Source organism: Aquila chrysaetos, chromosome 23 (assembly GCF_900496995.4).
Source record: "Aquila chrysaetos chrysaetos chromosome 23, bAquChr1.4, whole genome shotgun sequence".
Lineage (NCBI taxonomy): Eukaryota > Metazoa > Chordata > Aves > Accipitriformes > Accipitridae > Aquila > Aquila chrysaetos.
In genome coordinates, this window is record NC_044026.1 from 1,274,223 (window position 1) to 1,293,127 (window position 18,905).

The 18,905-nt window shown below is 46.2% G+C and overlaps 1 protein-coding gene across 9 annotated transcripts in view; it reads right to left on the reverse strand.

The window, feature by feature from the left end:
• The window catches only part of CARS2 (cysteinyl-tRNA synthetase 2, mitochondrial), a 38,532-nt gene that overhangs the window by 647 nt on the left and 18,980 nt on the right, over positions 1 to 18,905 (reverse strand). For 8 of the 9 annotated variants that reach the window (XM_029998774.2, XM_041119478.1, XM_029998779.2 and 5 more), the window contains 6 exons: positions 18,462 to 18,529; positions 15,690 to 15,756; positions 10,556 to 10,694; positions 8,422 to 8,545; positions 6,339 to 6,437; positions 2,513 to 2,773 (listed from right to left, as the gene is read on the reverse strand). In XM_029998774.2, coding sequence (XP_029854634.1) covers positions 2,513 to 2,773; positions 6,339 to 6,437; positions 8,422 to 8,545; positions 10,556 to 10,694; positions 15,690 to 15,756; positions 18,462 to 18,529 — 758 coding nt within the window. The remainder of the gene's footprint in view (positions 1 to 2,512; positions 2,774 to 6,338; positions 6,438 to 8,421; positions 8,546 to 10,555; positions 10,695 to 15,689; positions 15,757 to 18,461; positions 18,530 to 18,905) is intronic. The other variant, XM_041119479.1, reaches the window with a different exon arrangement.

The following is an 18,905-nucleotide window of genomic DNA, read 5'->3' on the forward strand; positions in this document are numbered from 1 at the left end:
TAACCAAGCATTGCTGACTGTCAGGATGTAGCTGTTGGACTGCAATTGTTGAAAATAAAAGTTAATCTGGACATTGAAACATGATGATGTTAGATGAGCTCTGACTCATGAGAGAAGCTGGAATACAATGCAGAATTTTCTTTACATTAAAATGAAAACTGGTTTTGATGCAGAAATACCCAATTACTACATTTCACTTAGTAGCACAGATCAGCTTGCTTTTGGAGCACGCTATAGCAACATGAAAAGACTGGTGGATATTGTAATCTGTTTGTTGCAAGTTCTGTAACTTCAGACAAACAGAACATTTTCTGCATTGATCAGCATCAGAGAAGAAACCAGTGCACAGAAATCACAAAACTTTACAACCTAAAGGAGATATTACCCTTTCTACAAAACTGATTGTTAAGGGAATTAAGTTACGAGCATTCTCTAAGTTGCTGCCCGCGCCCTACAGCAGCCAACCCCTCCCTGCCGGCCCCAGACCAGGGGTTCCTAGTCTGCACTGGGTGGAGATGAGGCTGGTCCGCTTCCTCTGTTCTGCCGCTTTTCCTCCTGCCCATGGACTCGAGAAGTTGCTGCTGACTTCAGCCGCACGCGACAGAGGGCATGCACGTTAACGGACACATTACTGCCTGCATATCATGGGGCTCATAGAAGTTTCACGGAAATCAGAGGCTGGGTAGAAAAGAGAAATTCAAATTAATTATGCAAGCATTTCCTAGGCAAGCAGGACCCAGCTGCTAGGCGCCGTGTTACCGTGGCATTTTTGGCAAGAGCCGGCCTAGGGCGGCCAACCAACCCAGCCGAGCAGCCTCATGCTGGGCGCGAGGGTGGCGAGAGCCCTGCTTGAGGTAGAGCCACGTCCTGTCGCACATGTGCTCCGGTGAGCCTGCGTGAGGAACTGCTGAGCTGCATCGATCCGTTCGCAGGACTCTTCTGGGATTTGCAAAGGCGAGATCTGGGCAACCGTCACAGCGCACCTTCGGATACTTCCGCAGTATCAGCAAAAAAAGCAGGAGTTCAGCTTTGGACGCGTGCTGTGTGTGCTCATACGTGCACATATGCTTTGTCTTCAGGAGCAAACTATTCTGGGACAAGCAGGAGACAGATTATGACGAACTTCAGATTATTAAAAAAAAAACTGAAATAAATGGAATGGGCTGAGTCCCGGCTAAGGCCAATTTCTAGGAGGTTATTAAATGTCCATAAATCCCTTTAAAGACAAAGTAAAACAAATCTTCAGAAGGGTGGAGGTGGGGCCGTGGCCATTTTGCCAAATAGATGAAAAGGGAGTTTTCTTCTCCAAGACTTCGTCTCAGTGCAGTTGTTTGGATTTGCAAACTGTCTTGACAGTAAGTGCAGCAAGGATTTAGCTATGTACAAACAAATTAAGGAAGCAGATGTTCCAACTTCCCACAGTCTTCCTTTGCTTTCACAGCTGTAGCTCGCCACCACTGCGCTTTGGCCCTCACCCGCGTTTGTATCATCAGCACACTTGCTTTCATCCGAGATCGTGAGACAGCTGACCACAGTTCATATTTGCTTTTAACAGGTGTGTTGACAAATGACAACTCTCACATTCAGCAATTAAAGAGGATGTATGCTGTCACTCCCCAATGTCATTGTGCTTTATATCCTCCCATTGGTAAAACCATGCAAGGAGACTATGCAGGGCTCAATTCCCAAGCGAGGGATAAATGAGCAGCATGAACTGGAGGGAGAGAGGAAGACTCTGGAGAGAAAGTGGAGGATTATTCTGCATGTAAGGAGCAACACTGACCCAACAAGGGCTGGAGCAGAGGTGAGAAGGGCAGTGAAGCAAGAGGAACTGGAAGAAGCAGCACCCATTAAAGCACCTTGAAACCAGGAGGAGACAAGTAAGCTAGTGAAGGGATTTCTCTCTTGAGCAAGAGAGACTGGGGTAATGGAAAAGAAAGAGAACAGCGGCATTAGATACAGGCTAAAAGTAGAAACCAGGGTGGAGAGAGGAGTGGTACAGGAATTGGGCAAAGTACTTACAGCTCAGGAACAGTTGGGAATGGAGCTGCTGAAAACAGAAGAGGCTTTCTCATGAGGACTTACCATTATTGGTGGGGGAATGCGGGGAGGGTAGAGGGAAGGCATTACTTTCAGAAGTCATCTCGGTTTACTTTCCAGTTTCTCTGCAATCTTTTTAAAGATTGCACACATTACTCATACCTTTCCTTCTGGATTGAACTTGGGCAACTTAAGGATTTCTGAATATTGCAGGATTTTCAGTGGCTAAATAACACACCCTTAGTAACTGCAGAAGTAGCTACAGCTTGCATGGAGACACGAGGCTGAGGGGGAGCAGAAGAGAAGGCTAGCAGTACAACCAGGCAAAGGCTCAACGTCAACCTCCTGCTATTGCAGTTGTACAGGGAGCAGGGCACAACACCAACAGCTGCTGAAGGGGTGCAACGGGCAAAAATAAACGCTGTCTTAAAAAATTACTAATGATCTCACAAAGAGGGTCACTGTCTTCTACCTTTATGTGGATTCCAAAGGCAGCAAGGTCTCCACGCAGACTGTCACAAGCCTCCAGGAGGGGTTTTCTCTCCCGTATTAACTGCTGCCTCTTTTCCTTCTGTTCCTGTTTCGCTCCTTCGGCTGCCGCGGCACCCTCCATTGGCACTGCGTCTGCTTCTTCCGGCAGAGCAAGCGCGTAATGACGGACCTTTGCACGGAACCTTACAAGCTCGTCAATGACATTAGAGAGCACAGCAGAGTTGTCTCCTCCCAGAGCCACCTAGAAATCAAACAGGTTGCTTTACAAACATCTCGAGGATGATTTAAAAATCAACCCCAACTCAGCAGCATACACTGAGGCCTTATCACTTCTCTTGGTTGTGCATCTTCCATATATTGGTATGATTAAAATGTCACAAATCACACTAATGCTGGACAAAAAGTTATAGTGTCATCATACTTGGAAGTAGTTCAGCGTATTCCTACACAGGAAAGCATCTATCTTGGAGCAGAGGGCTCTCACATGAACATAACATGATGCATAACCCAACTGTGGAACTCATTGCCACAGGAAACCTCCAAGATGCCAGAAGAGTGCATAAATTGAAAAGGGATTAGACAAATTAATGGAAGAAAGGCCTGGAAATAGCTATCCAACACAGCAAGGGAAGCCCAGCCGCCAGCTCTGACAGCCCCTCGGCTGTAAACGTTTGCAGACCTAGAAAGTGCATCAGCCCCTTACTCTGCCTTTGAGCTCCAGACCTTCCTCAGGAAACACAAACCAGGAGAATTAAGTATTTTGGCTTTGAGTGTCTAGACTACCTTTACTCCTTGCATCTACAGAAAACCTCCCCAAATCCACAGAACTTTTATCTGATCCACCTTATCCAAAGTTTCAGCCACCCAAAAAGACCTGACCAAGCAGCAGCCATGGCAGGCAGCGGGTGTTTTCTGGCTGCTGCCTGGCCCCCTCCTTCCCTCAGACGGCTCCGAGCTTCCTCGGCCTGCTCCGGCTTGGCAGAAGTCTTGCTGGTCAACACCACGGGAAGGGAACGGCCTCGCTCTGCCTAGAGGGTCCCGCTCCGACGGCTGCTGGGACGGGAGCTCAGGTGCTAGCAGAAGAGGAAGGCCAGTCCTCGGCGCTGGCACAGCCAGGCTCCCGGTCTCGCTCTCGGCAGAGAAACCATCCCTGTTTCTCATTAGAGGCAAACTCCTAAGGGGGAGGAATAGGACAAACCTCCAACGAAAAAGAAAAGGCCTTTGCGGTATTTTATCACTAAGACGGAAGAGAGGGAGCAGACAACGGAGCAGTGAAACGTAAAGCACACGAAGGCCGGGGGGCGAAGTTGCTGGCAGCGACACTCGACTGGGAGCAGAAGAGCAGCTGAGTAATTAAAGCCAGAGGGGGCTGTATTTAAACACCAAACAGCAGGATGGAAATGAAAGGGAGTAGTTTCAGAGGTCACTGGCTGAAGCAAACAAACAGAGAGGAGGAGGCAGCGGCGACAGGGAAGCTATCGAAGATAAGAGTGTGAGATGCTCAATGCTCTCCACAATCACAGAAAGCAGCAAATTCCCCAAACTTTCAAAATATGTAAACTTACTAAAGAAGAAGTTTATGAGATTGAAGAAGATAATAAATCTAAGTGCCAGAAATGCTCCATCATAACCTGGGGCAGGTAGAAGAGCAGGATAAATGCTTAAATACAGAAGGGAGAGGAAAGAGAAATGGTGAGGGGAGCAAGAAACATGCCTCTGCAAACACCACTGCCAAAGTTCAAACCAGGCACCTGACACAAGGCAAGATCCTCCAAGAGGGGCAGCTTTAGGAGATAAACCAACCCGATTTCCATTTAGAACACTGGGTAGCTGCTCAGGGCTGACCTCCAATTACTCTTCCTGCAGTACTAACCAATCCAAAGAGCTCATAAGAAGTTTTATATAGAAATTTGGCCCTTGCCTACCCTAGAGATGATCACCTGTTTGGCCCCGGCTGCACCGGTAATACAGCACTCCTCAGCAGAGCAAAAGCCCTCACCTTTGCTCCCCAGCTCTAGAACAGGCACAATGGTTTCCACCCATTGTTTTTTCAGACATATTCACCTTACCTGCCTGTGGCTGTGCAGGCTCCTTCTCTTGCCAATGCAGAGAGAGACAGGCAGTCTTACTCTATACAACCACCAGACTAAGATGAACCGTCCCTTAGCGGTGCCTCTCTCTCCACCCACTACTGCAGAGGTACAGGCAGCTACATTAGACTGTCAGGCTAATTAGCTGAGATGAATCCCATCCTAAGAGCAAGACAGACCCACAGGCTATATGCAAACATCCAAATGAAGAGGGGGCTCAAACACTGCTCCCCATAGCCTCTAGGTTGAATTGTTAGCACAGCGGCAGCCAGGCCAGCTAGCCCTCTCCCAGTCAGCCCACATGCTGGGACCCGCGGTGGTCAGGGACTGCTCCAGGCAAGCTGCACGCCCAGGGCCACCTGGCTAAGGGGCAAGAAAGGTTGGACGCTGAGCTGTTGTGGCTGGTCTCGAGGTCTGAGAACAATCCCTGCACCATTTTATTTACTAGCTCGCAGCAGCCCACGGACCTTTCTGATGAAGGTTTTGATTGATTCATTTAGTGGAAGCTGAAAGAGCAGAGGGACAGAGAAGAGCCTGACATACCGCTCCTTCCTTCCTGCCTACCTCGCACCAATGTCTTCTGCTGCCCCAGCGGGACTAGCACAGCATAGGGGAAAAAAAAAAAAAAAAAAAAGCATTCAGACACTTGTTTCAGCAAAAACATAGGTGCAGCAGGCACCTGCATACAGACAGCCCAGAATCTGGAGGAATGCCTTTGCCATCCATCTTACAGACAAATAATTTTTAGTAGCATGCTAAACACATAACACGACAAAACACAGGTTATGAGGAGTTAACACACAGCCAAATCACATCCAACCGCTGTTTTGAAAGAAATTTTGTGGAAAAATCCACAAAGAGGCAGAGTAAATAAATGCATTTATCACTATACTGCCTGACTTCCAAAGGATGAATAACGTTATTTACATTTTCTCATCCTCTTCTCCTTCTCCCCAAAAGAAATTTTTGCAGAACAGTTTCTGTGAAGAAAGTTTTCAACTTCTTGGTATTCAGCTCCAGATTCGAACAAGAGAGGAGCACAGAACAGCCTGCTAGTCTCCAACACCTTGTGTCATTTTAAAAGCTCCCCTTCTGTACATCAGGATATCACCTCCATATTTATGACTCTCTTCCCTGTGCAGTACTTTGAGCTTCTCTCTGCTTTTTTTTTCCCCCTCCCTGTTCCTACCTTTCAAAGCACTAAAGGATATGTAAGGTACTTCCAATGATGGCCCCCCACACACCCTAGCACAGCTCAAGGCAGAGCAGCCCCTTTCCCCGCAGCCTGGCTTTCTGCAGAGGAGCTGGACCCCGGCTCCTGCTGTGCGGGGGGTCACAACCGTAAATATTCACATGGCTATCAAAGTCAGCCTGGGTGCAACCATCTGAAAGAAAAGGAAGAGCTGTGGAAAAGCCAGACATGTATCAGGACCAACTTAAAGGCCTCCAATGCTAACTACTTCTTGTCTCATTCCCACCGCACAATTGCTCCAGAAGTCACACAGGAGTACCTCTGAGAAGAAAAAAGCCCACACTTTGTTCCACCTGCTCACATGCTCTCCTAAGACATCACGGCAGAAATTGCAAGCGGTGCAGAAAGGTTTACTAAACCCATAAATAACTTTGTTAAATCTGACGCTTTTGGAAAGCATTCTATAAAACATAATGCTGGCGCTGCTACCATATACTAGTACACGTAGAAGAGATGTTTCGTACCTGTCTTTCTCCAAAGGACATCCCAAGGGCATTAAAAAAGCCTTCTATATAGGAAATAATGCTTCCATACACAACAGAGCTTCTAGGAGATCCAGCATCCTGTTTAAAAAACACTCAAAAGAGATTGTCGAGTCAATACATATTACAGAACTCAGCATCTCTCTGTAGCCTCATCCACAAGGGAAAACTATTACTAATTATATAGATCTATCTCCACCAGTAACATGTGCCCAGACGGGAACTTTTACAGAGCTATAAAAGCACCTCACAACACAAAGGGAAAAGATTTAAGTAAACAGGGGAGGGGAAGAGCTTATTACCAAGCGAGGAGAAAAGATGCGTGAAGCTGCCATGCATTACATGTGTGCAGTAAATTAGACCTAAAAATAGCACTTCTGGGCATGAAAGGGCTGTGTATGAAAAGAAAACAGAAGAACAAAATCCCAGCTTCAAGGGCACCTATAAAATAAATGATTAAAAACAAACCTGAATCCTTTTCTGAGTGTTATATTGATTTAAACAACGTGAAGACTGCTTTGAGATAGCTTATGGCATTTTGTCATGCCCTGATAGCACCAGCAACCACCAGCAGCAGCGATAGAACAGCATTTTTAAGAACACATGTATTTCTTTCTTTCCTCCATATTTATTTCACAATAAAAAAATTAAATCAAGATTAAATGATAGACTGAGAAGCAATTTAAGGGACTAACCCTGGCCTAAAAAAAGAGTGATGACATACACAGCCAAATTAGCAGCTGGTACTGGATTTTATCTGACATCTCCATTTGGGCCTAAGATAAGCTGTAACCTAAAATTTGCAAAAGATCTGAACTGGAAGGAGCTGAAGCAGACCACTGAGGGAAAGAAACAGGAATGTGCCAACTAAGGTAAGAATGGTGAGAAGGTTAAGAGAGGAATGAGTAGTTATGTTTATGTGAATTTACTCTCAGTTCTTAAGGAGAAAAACTATGCACACAGTCAGTAGAAGGTAATGCTCAGACAGCTGGGCTGCACCCAGAAAAACTCCACCACCACAACCAGAAATCTGAGCCAGCTGCCCCACAAATACCCCACCCAATTCTCAACAAAATGACTGACAGAAGGAATTCAGGGGAAACAAGCAATGACTGGCAAAATGAGGCTACTTGCATTTAGGAGTGGTAATGCTGCTACAGATCCCCGCTGCAAACTGGTTTGGGTCAGGGATTCACTCAGAGAGTCATTTTGTAAAGATAAGGCTAAGGACAGAATTTAAAGCCAGCACCAGAACAGGACCAGGAGGAGGCAGGATTTCTAAACCAACAGTCTAATTCTCTCTTAATATCAGTTATTATTATGTACTCAACATTTCTTTTACAGCACAAACATGGTCGACACGATGACATCAGCAACCAAGGAGCACAGCAACAAGGCTGAGCTGCTCGCCTTGAGTAAGGGAGCTCTTGGTAAAAGGCGACCCAGAACTGCTTCATACTCTGTTTACTGCGCAGGTCTTGTCCTTACCAGACGCCTCCTTTGGGTCAGCATCAAGAAATCTTAACAGGGTCTCAGTTTGCCAAAAGCCATCTGAAGACAGACTCATGTAGGCATGCTGTCAGGCCATAATTATAATTTGCTGATAGCAGAAGCCACTTGGTCCCCAAAGCTGAACTCGCCAGCATGACTGCCCCATGCACCTGGGACTGCCTGCCAAAGCCCCCACAGCCATCACCACCCCCTATTTCCCAATTTAGGTTGATTTTTGTGCATGGACATTAAGCAAAGAAGCAGGGCAAGGATATAAAACCAGCACTAAAATTAGCAGCATGCCACAATGGCTTCAGGCCTTTCAAAAAACCTTAGGTATAAATAATACAGGGCAGCAGGAAAGAAGCATCCTTTGGACACAACAAAGGACAAAACAATAGCTGTACACAATTCCTGCAATACAGTCAGGACAAATGGGCACCATTAAGGTCAACAATTTATGGAGCTTTGTTTCTGCTCATTTCTTACATGAACAATAAACTAATCTGTCTGCATTAAACAGTAGGACAGTGGACAGCTGTCATTTTCTGATCTCTGTATCCTAATGGGTTACCTTAGTAACAGCCTTAAGCTGTCTGTTGCCATGGTGAATGAGGTCCATAATTGCTGCAACAGCCCTGGAGGTGTCAAAGTCATCTGCAAACGCAGCCTTCACGGTTACTTTTGTGTTGGCTAGCCTTCAAGAAGAAAAGGTAATGTTTAAGATAAGACAAACAAGATGCCAGCAGTACAGTGAATTCAGCAGCTATTCAGCCAGAAGGAGTCATCGAAAGGACACTGTCATTTCCTTCTGAGCTGTCCTATGATGGGCGATGCTACGCTGATCAGGGAGAATACATCTTTCAGCTGCGAAGGGAAAAACTTGACGCATGTCAAAATCCAAAGTGCTACATCCGTTCAGTAAATACACAGTTAATCACAGGAGCCAACAACAGCAGAGGAAGGCTTGCCTTAATCATTTAAAAGCAGATGGAAAATGAGGTTGATATTAAGCACGTTAAAGATTTTGCTAAGTTCTTTTTTTTTCCAGCAGCCCGTTTTTCATGCTAACGGCATGCTTCTCTTCCAAAGCCACATCACACGCATCACTCCAGTGCCTGGCAGGAGAGCTGACACGGGGTCGGCCAGGAGTCCTGTTGGCAGGATCCGGCTCGGAAGCGGGCGCCGCTTCCTCATTTCCCAGGCGAGCCCGATCCCAGCCCCGGGACTTCACTCGGCTTGGCCCAGATGGGAAGGTCTGGTGGGACCGTTCGCGGGGCAGCACCAAAAGCCAGTGGGCAACCAGCGCTCGTTGCCGCAGAACCAGTGCCACCCGCTGCAGCCGCTTTGAGCGGGAGGACGAGGACGGCAGCAGGAATAAATGGCGAGCTGCAAACAGCTGCCGGCAGCGCGCTCTCGTGCCCTCGACAGCACTGACCCAAGGATGCCGTTTCACGATAAAGCTCAGGGAGCAGGGTTATCTGGGGAACCTCAAGCTATCCTAGCACCTCTGGGGCTCTCCTGAACCCTGTTTTGCCTGCTTCTGAGTGGTTTTGCCTGGAATGCCTGCCTCCCCTCAGATATCACATGGCTGCTACCCTAACTCACTCCTCCCAACACTCTTCCCTGTAAGCTTCCCCCTCTCCGCTGAGTATCGACCACTTTCCTAATTAAGAGCTCTGTTTCATTTTGGTTGTTTTTACATCTACTGATACACAAGTCGTGCTCTCCCACTGACAATCCATTTCAACTTCCCCACGTGCCTCATGGGCCTCAGCCTTATCTCTCACCAACAGGTCTCCTGCAGCCTCCTGCTGAAGGACTTGCTTTTGCCGAATACCACAACTAGTGAGTTCATCTCCACTTCCCTGTAACATGTTCCAGTGCCCCTTGCAAGCCTTAGTCGGTGCAGCCGCAAGCTCTCCGGCAGCGAGGTGCCTGCACCGCAAGGAAGCCAGCCGCCTCTCACTTCTACAGCACAGGGCATTTCGCCCCTGGTCCTACGTCCCAGAACTGCACGTACTTCGCTGCAGGGTGCTCAACACCCCTCCTACCCCAACCCCAGACCACCACGCTCGTCTTCTCAGCTCTGCACTCAACACAGCACGTCTCTCTCCTGGAACATGATCTGGTTTTCCTAAGGGACTCCAAAGAAGATTCTCCTCGTCACTGTCAGGGCCACAACAACCATAATTTATTCTTCTCCTGTGACATCTCTGCCCCTGGCCAGTTTCTCAGTAACCCCTTCTCTCCTCTGCTGCACACCACAGTGACAGCCAGCTTGATTACAAGCTCACGTGCCCAAGGCGTATTACTGTCCAGTTCTCCTCTTTCTTCTTCAGCTGCTAATGCACAGTTCTACTTGCAAACTGGGTAGCCTCACAACTTCAGTCATAGCTTTGCCTTCTACATCACTCAAGAGGGGCAAAGATGCCTGTGTTAGGACAGGCACACTAGGTAAATAACACAGATTTTAAAAATACAGTGAACTAAGTGTAGCAGACTACGAGGAAAAACAGCTGGCTAGAAAAAGAAGGAAAAAAAAAAAGCTGCCCTTGGTGAGGGCTGGCAGGGAAGATTGCTTCTCAGTCCTTCTTGTCCTGCTTCTTAAACAGAACTGAGAACACTACACTGTTCAGCCCTCTGAGCCTGTCAGCAAACTATTGCTCGCATAATCACAACCTTCAAGATACAGGAGGTGCACTTACCTTTCCCACAGTATGTCTTCTCTAACAGGGTCACATACCAGCTGTCCTTTTATATAAGCATTTGCATCTCTGATAAATGAGGAGATTGCCTGGAGAAGGTGCTTTGCATCATCCATGCTGTCGTCACTAAATTCTACTGCTAAGAAAAGAAAAGTTATTCGGGTGTTATGATACAGAGAATGTTGTCTGTCATACACAGAAACAATATTCTGAGGTTAAGTCATTCCAGAAAAAGTTTGTTATTATTTGCCACAGCAAACTTTTCTTACAATTAATTGCATGTTTAATTAAAAACTCTGTTCTTCATGCGCACTAGGTGAATTAAATCAATACAAAAGACAATTGTTACATATGACAAAGTATAACCTACTGGAAAGGTATCAGACTGATTCAAAAAGTGTCTGGAAGCTGACTGAAGCAATAGCTACTTGACTTTAAATTTTTTTTTCATTACTGAATCTCTCTGTAAAGTTATTACTCAAAAGCATTTGGATTGGACATATTTCTAAGTGTCCCCTCAGATTTAAGCTGGCAAGACATACCCTTCATCTCACTCCTAATTTTGTTCCTATTCTAATTTAGGTAGACATGATCTGTATTTGGAGACCTCCAAGTGACCTAACCCTCACCACCGACTCTGGGAGGAATATAGGCACTTACAGGTAAAGGGCCGCTTCACCAGCATCTAAAAATCTAGATGGACCTAAAATTTTGCAGTCCAGATTCTGCACTAGATATACAATTCCCTCACAGTATCAAAGCTAAACTGATCATACCAATTTTCAAAGCCGACTATTAGAGAAAATACAAATTGCTTAAACTCATAAGGGCATGTCTGGGATGGGAATCATCACTCCCAACTTACTCACTTAGATCTAAGCCTCTTACAGTCACTGGAAAGAAAGATAAAACCTTAAGGTAAATGATTCATTGCGCCCTAAGCAGAGGTCTGCTTTACGATGAGATCTGCTATACCCTAACCCTAGGGTGCTTCTCTTCCACCAACTGGAAAGCCAACATTAGCCCCCCCACTGCCACAGCATCCGCGCACACGGACACCCTCGCTGCACTCAGCGGGACTCTAGCTTCGGCAGGCAATTGCGCTTGGGGAACTATCAGCGTCCACTTCTGCTGGCTTCGGGTTAAGCAGGCTCCTCTCGCCTTCCCTAAGCCCTCGGAAGCGCAGATGCTGGACTGGCCCCCTGGCACTTTCACTGCAGGCTGCGATCAGCAAGAGGCAATTTTTTTTATTTGTACAGCAATGCGCAGTTTTCTGTTGAAGAGCACTTGGACCTCACAGAAGACAGCTCACCCAACTTTGGTGGAAGTTGTGTCCGCCAAGGACAGGCCTAGGTTTAAATGCATTCCTTCCCACAGTATCGCACCAGAGCTGATGACTTGAATCAAAGCGCCATTCGTAGCCAATGCAGTATCAATTCACTATTTTACGCCCGACCTCTGCACTAAGGTACATCCAAACTACAGCTTGCAGCGTATTCCTAATCTCATCAGCACTGAGCATCACGTGTAGTTTTCACAGCAATCTTGCCTCTGGTTCTGCACATGTTGCAGCCGACTGCTTTGTGCAATTGCCCAACGCTGCCCAGACACAGCCACTTTAGAGCAGACTGAGCAGGGAGACAGATCTAAGAGGGCAGAAACAGCCAGATGCGAGATCTGATCTTGGTTCCGCTAGCCTAAATCCCAAAGAAGCCTAACTGTTTGTTTAAACAGACTTTCCATAGGATTTACTCCAGTATAACTAAGGCATAAGTCTGGACCTGTATTTGTCAGATTTTCCACTTGTAATTAAAAATCTGCATTAGTGCCTCATTAACACTGGTCTTAAGAATTAAGCTTTACTCAGCTTTTAAAAAGACTGAGGTACACTTTTAGAAAACAGTGAGATATTGAAAGAGATCATTTATATCCACTAAGATTACTCAACTGATTACCCTGGTTACAGGAACTCCACAAGGAATACTTGATGAAAGTTTATCCTGATGAAGCCCGCTTTGATTAAAGCCATTCTTCTTCCCCAATTCACGGCACTCTCCTAAACCACCGCCTGCAGGCACTGCAAACCCACAGCGCAGCACAGGCAAGCCCAGCCCTATAAATCTTCACCATACTCACTACTCCTTCCCTCCTTTGCTACCGAGGGCATCATCGCTACATCACCAAATTACAAAACGTATGTTTCTTAGCACCAACAAGTAATTAAAGACCAGAGGGACCAAAATGTTACCGTTCACTCAGGTTCCCAAAATCACCGGAGCGGTTCTGGTGACCAGGACAGCGTTTTGGGGACAGAACCCCGCTGCCTGCAGCAGGCTCGCAGCCCCTCCGCCTAACCGCATAAAGCAAAGCCACTGCTGATGAGATGCAAGAGGAAAAGCAGTGCCTCACAACGGGGTCCCACAGGGCTTCAGAGACGGCACCTCTTCTTTTAAGCTGCACCCAGAAGCAGCCTGGCAGGCACGCTGGTGCTGCTGCCTGTGGCACCTAGGAAAGACCTTTTCCCAATAGCCCCAGGCAGGCTGAAAGGTGGTAATTCAGGCCAAGAAGGGGACAGCCAGAGGCACCAGCCACAGCAAAAGACCTGGATCACCACCACTGCCCCCAGAGCTCAGCTTAACCCTGAGCAGCTCTGCCCCACCAGCCTGAGCAGGCAGAGAGGGCGATGGAGCAGAGGGACACCCTGCAGAGACACGCCATGGAAGGGTGGTGAACTGCATCAGAGCCTCTTCCCTCCGGCTTTTCTCCTCTTCCCCACGAGCAAGGCATCCAGCTTTATCCTCCCTGCAACAGGGACCGCCACAGGAGGGGGCCCCCGCTCCCACAAAACACATGCACCTCCCCACATGCGGCCCTCCGTGGTTGGGGCGGTTTGGAGTTGAGTTTGCCCAAACCACAAGAAAAGACCCATTCCAAGCCCAAGATCTGCGTAAACCACAGCACCAAGCACGAGCCATTCCCAACTGCCAGGCGCTGCCCTCATCTGCATGCCTACAAAGATCTTTTACAGGCTCGCTCCAACGAGCACGGTTACATCACCCGACCCCCCAAACCTGGATTTTAGCAAGTACAAAAGGCTCTCCTTCACAGGCAGGGATGGCAGGAAGCATTGCCAACAAGTTTAGGCTACAAAAACCTTCTTAGGAATAAACAGAAGGTGCTTGGGATCTCACTTCTAGTAAAAACACTTAGGAAGCAGACAGCAAGATGAGAAGGAGTGCAGTAAACTTATCTTCAGACCAAAGTGAGTTGATAGCAGGGACACAAACTGACAAGCTGCATAGTAAATACCTGACTCAGCAGGGACTGACTCTGGCTCTTCATGGGACAGGGAATAACCGCACCCTATCTCATAAGATGGAGGTGGCAAATGCAGCAGACCTTCAAGCAATCCTTATCTGCCGACTGGCTTATTGGCACTATACTCTGACATACCACCACCATATCCTTTCATCAAAACCACCTATATTTGCACAGATAGCCCTCTGTTTTTATCACAGGAAGGTGTTTAACCTAGAAGTAAGGCAAAAAAAGGGTCACATCCTTCTTGCAGGGGTTCAAATGCAGCCACCTGACACGCAGCACAGAAGGCGTACAGGCAACCCTCCATGCCATTCCTTGCCCTGAGGCAAACTTAGAAATTGCCAGCCATTCGACTTTTGTTTACAGGACAAACTTATACATGATAGTGCTGTAGGTGTTAGCCTTTCTTCCTTCTTTTGTTTTAAATTCAGATTTGTTCAAGACTCCCAAGTGCCCCCGGGGCATCCGGGGAGACGTTCATGTGTGCACAAAGTATTTCACCTCCTGAAAGAGACCCAGAGGAAACAGCCAGGTGTGCCACTGCCCTGCGGCATCACCCCGAAACATCCAGGCATGCCGCCATCCCACCGCCTCACCCCATGCTGGCAGGGCTCCCCACTGCCTGCCCCCTCTCCTGCTCCAACCCGGGGCTTGTTCTGCAGCAAACCTCCCACCCGGATCCGCTCCTCCCTTCCTACCATGGTGGAGGCCAGCAGTTAATAACCAGCAGTCTCTTTACTATCCCATGCCTCAACATATTTCAGGGATGCACGGCACTCCCGATGCCTTCAGCTGCCTTAGGAGAGGGAGGCTCCACCAGGAAGATCGGACAGGTGGCTCCCGCGAGCAGCTGGAGGTATTAGCAAGCAAAAAGACTTCTCAGTCCAACGACTGCACGTCTATAAATGCTTACAGCGCACTGCACGCTGACGGACGCTAGCAAAGCCACAGAGCCTTAACCACGCCAGCTCTCCCGGTTCTCACGCTGGTAGAGGTGCTTCATCCGAGGCAGCTAGAGGCCCCACTGAAATAACGCAGCAGGAGTTGCCCCGTGCTCCACCACCCCCTTACCGTGCCAGGATGGCCAACAAACCAGATGACCCAACGGTGGTTAGGGAACGACCAACTGCTTTTGGCAGGCCCCAATAAACTGGTAAAAATGCTATCCATGCGAAAACCTTTTCCAGTTCAAAGTAGTATCTGCCTGCTAGAAACACCACAGCGTAGACAGGGAAGCTGACAAAATCTCCCGCACCTCTCCTCAACAGCAGTGTTTGCCAGGCTAAGACGATCATTAGGTTATCAAGTGCTGGTGTAAGCAAGCTGCACTGCGCCACAGAACTGCCTGAACACTCAGTAACTCCACAGGACAAAAAATGATAACACAGCAGGGAGATAAAAAGTTATTAGCAAGCCCTTGCCATACCCTACAGGAATATAAGGTGAAGCTCTACCTAGATACGTCTCCAGAAACAGCTGATCGTGACTGAAATACAAGTGACTGCAACAGATGCAAATCAGAGATGGAGGTAATTCATTAATTGAAAGTGCAATTAATTGAGAGTCGCAATTAACTACAGCTCAGGAAGGTATTTAGACAAACGGTTATGTACCGTGCTCGGTGAAGATGCTTTTCTAAATGAGAGCCAAAGAACAGCCCCACAGAGCACTGCCAACCTTTCCACCCACTGGAGGGGAACTGCCAGGCACCGCAGGGAGAGCCCGCTCCACCACCGCACCTCTGCATCAGCAGCCTGGGAAGCGCGTGTGGAAAGCCATGCATGCCTCAGCAAATAAGGGTTTTTTTCCTCACCTGAGCTGTATCTGCTGCGCAGACAAAACATCCTGAATTGATCTGACGAAAATTTCTTCAGGAAATCCTAAACGGCACCCAAAAAAGACAGCTTTAGCATTATTTCAAACAATTTCTTCAGTTGTTCCACCCCCTTTCACTAGTTTCAAAGCATGTTTCAGACAAACTAACATGACAAATAACCCATCTTTGTAGTTTAAGATAGTAGGCATAAAGCTTTAAACGATAACACTGGTTTAAAGTGTAAAACTGAATAAAATCTAATTCCATATAAGATAGATGTGCATACATATACACAAGATATATTTATATGCACAATGTCAAATATAAGACAGTGAAAAGTACTTTTGAATTACGATCAAACATACACTGTATAAAGACCTTTGCAAAAAACCAGACCAGACTAAGATTGGGATACAATCTTGCAGGAAAGGACAGCTCCTGAGTTTTGCAAACTTTATGAAAAAAAGAAGGATTTCTTGAAAAAGAAAATAAGTGTACTTCTTCTGCAGGACTAGAATATGAAGGAAAACAGGGAGTGAACTAAAATAACTTTTTTTTAAAATATTGCTGGAATTTATCTGTGTTAATTATGAAACCTCATTAACTTAACCCTAATATTTATCTAGCTTTACAAATAATTTGCCATAGTAAATAGTAAATTATTACTATTACAGCTAGTATAATTAATTTATGCTACTAGTATAAAGAACTATTTAAATGCTTGGAAGGTACACTGATAAAACATTCAATCACTTCCAACTCTGCTCTCAGCAAGGCTGGACACTATGGCAGATTGACTGTGAACACTGCATTCCTGCTTTGGGGTTTGGTTTTTTTAATTTGCAAATTGGTGATGGTAAGTGCGTAACACTGAAGCGCCACTGAAATAGAAAATCATAAGAAGTCAGCACAGGTGAGAGAACATGGAAAGTTTCATTTGCTTTAAGATGCACATTTCAAAATTTAGCTTCTGCTACCAGACTAAACCAGCCTGAACACTGAAGGTACCAAAGCATCAGCAATGTGCTGTCTCTCAAGTGAAAATAAGAAATAATTGAGGCAAACAGGGCAAGCTAAACAAAGAAATAGACAGTGATACTGTTTGTTTTGCTGGGTGGGGTTTTTTGTTGTTGTTGTTTTAAATAAACTCTATATAACTGAGTGTACCCAATGTGCCCAGAAGCTTTACACTAATATACAGAAGTAGAACAATATGAGTAAAGTACAGAAATAGATTCAAATTTGGGAAAGGACCATCCAAACTGGAAAAAACAATTCTGCATTTCATTAAAAACAGAGTACAGAGAAAGTATCACAGATCTTTCAAAGCAGGTTGCTCAGCCGCGTGTTATCGCAACATGCTTGATTTTGGTGGTCAGAATTAATTGCTATTTAAAAAAAAAAAAAAAAAAGTTGGAGAAGGGGACAAGGGGGAGGGAAAACAGGGCAGCTGGATGTGGAGGATGCAGGGCAGCCATGCCAGGGTGACAGCCTGGAATGCAGGCAGCCACAGGGAAGGTCCCAGACGGGCCTCCCCTCTTTCAGAGTGGGCACAAAAACTTCCACATAGGGCTTAACTTTCAAGATGCAGGAAGGCTGTACAGGAAGAAATTTGTTTCACTGGACTGAAAACTGCTTACAAGGAAGGATTAATACTTGTCAGCTTTGTCTAAGGGCAGAAATTAAAAGCAGAGACCCACAAGGGAAGAGAGACAGGCCTGAAGTTTTTGTTTTCTCAACACAAAGAAGTCCACGGCTGCGGTGGGAGAGGAACATTTCTGTACGTTATTTTTAACTGCACACATTGTGTTCGTGGTCATTTCTCCACCACGTCCACAACGTCTGCTGAGACTCAGGAAATTTCTGTGAAAATTGTGAGCGATGGGTAATTTTCCTGGGGGAGACAGGGCTTAACTGTACCCAGACAGCATCAGGAGAATTAAGAATAAAGCAGCTCATACTGAACTCTTTTTTTAAAGGGATTTTAATTAAGTCTTCTGAGAGGGCAAAGGGGAACATATGTGCTGAAACAGCTTCTCAAGCTTTGTCTAAAGGAAGGAAACTACCCACTCCTAGCAATAGGTGTCAGCCATCGGGGGACCCACCCTAGCGCCAAGCACAGCTGTAGCACCCACGCCTGGCAGAGAAACCTGGCTCTGGGCTACACCAAAAACTCTGAGACGCAGTAAAACAGGACATATTCATGTGGCTTGTGGGTACCAAAAAACAAAAGCTCTCTGTGCATCAGCAAGGTCACCGTATAAAAATAAAGGCGTACACAAGAGACCGCTGGCATAGTGCGGTTGCAGGACACCCAATAGCTTCCTGACAAAATGCTGACACTATGTCCCATTTTACCTAAAGCAGAACAAGGAAAAACGTCTGCTCTTTTCTAAGTCCCAAAAGCATATGCACTATTAAGAGCAGTCAGATGAGAACCCATCACTATAGAACAGAATCATTTAGGTTGGAAAAGACCCTTGAGGTCATCAAGTCCAACCGTAAACCTATAATGCAGAAGTCTGGTATTGGGCACAAACGCTGCTCCTACAAACACCCTCAGCTCAGCGAGATCCACGTTATAAGCAAACCCTGACTCCAAGCAGGTTTCCCACATCCAGGTCCACAATAACAAATACAGCACTAGAGAAACACTCCACTTCAGGTCTTTTGCTGCAGCGTAAGCACACGCTCCAAAGTTTTCTCAAAAGAGGGCTGTGATTAACATATTGCAAACATACATTGCTTCAATTCACAGAAATAGATTACCTTAATTGTTATGAAGTTTTTTAATGACTTGGACATTTTTTCTTGACTTCCTTTAACATGTAAATGCCCTAGAACAAAAAATAAAAATTAGGATAAATGAGCATGCTTTTGAACGGAGAGTGAATGAGAAAGACTGCACTGAGATGCTGGAAATGCTGGAGGCTGCGTATGCTGTGATGGATACGCACCAACCATTTCCATGCAACATGTAATGTTTTTCCAATAGCTTTGCCTACAGTCCTGCACACCTCTCCATCCTCAACTTTCACTGAGTGAATTTTAAAACATAGAAAATGTTTTTATAAAAAAAACCAAACACAAAAAAACGAAACCACCATCACGAGCAGACACGTTAATGAGGAAAAAAACAAAAAGTCTCCCTGCTCAGAATTGATAATAAACTGATAAAAACAAGCGAGCAAGCAAATATTTTTCAGTCTTCAC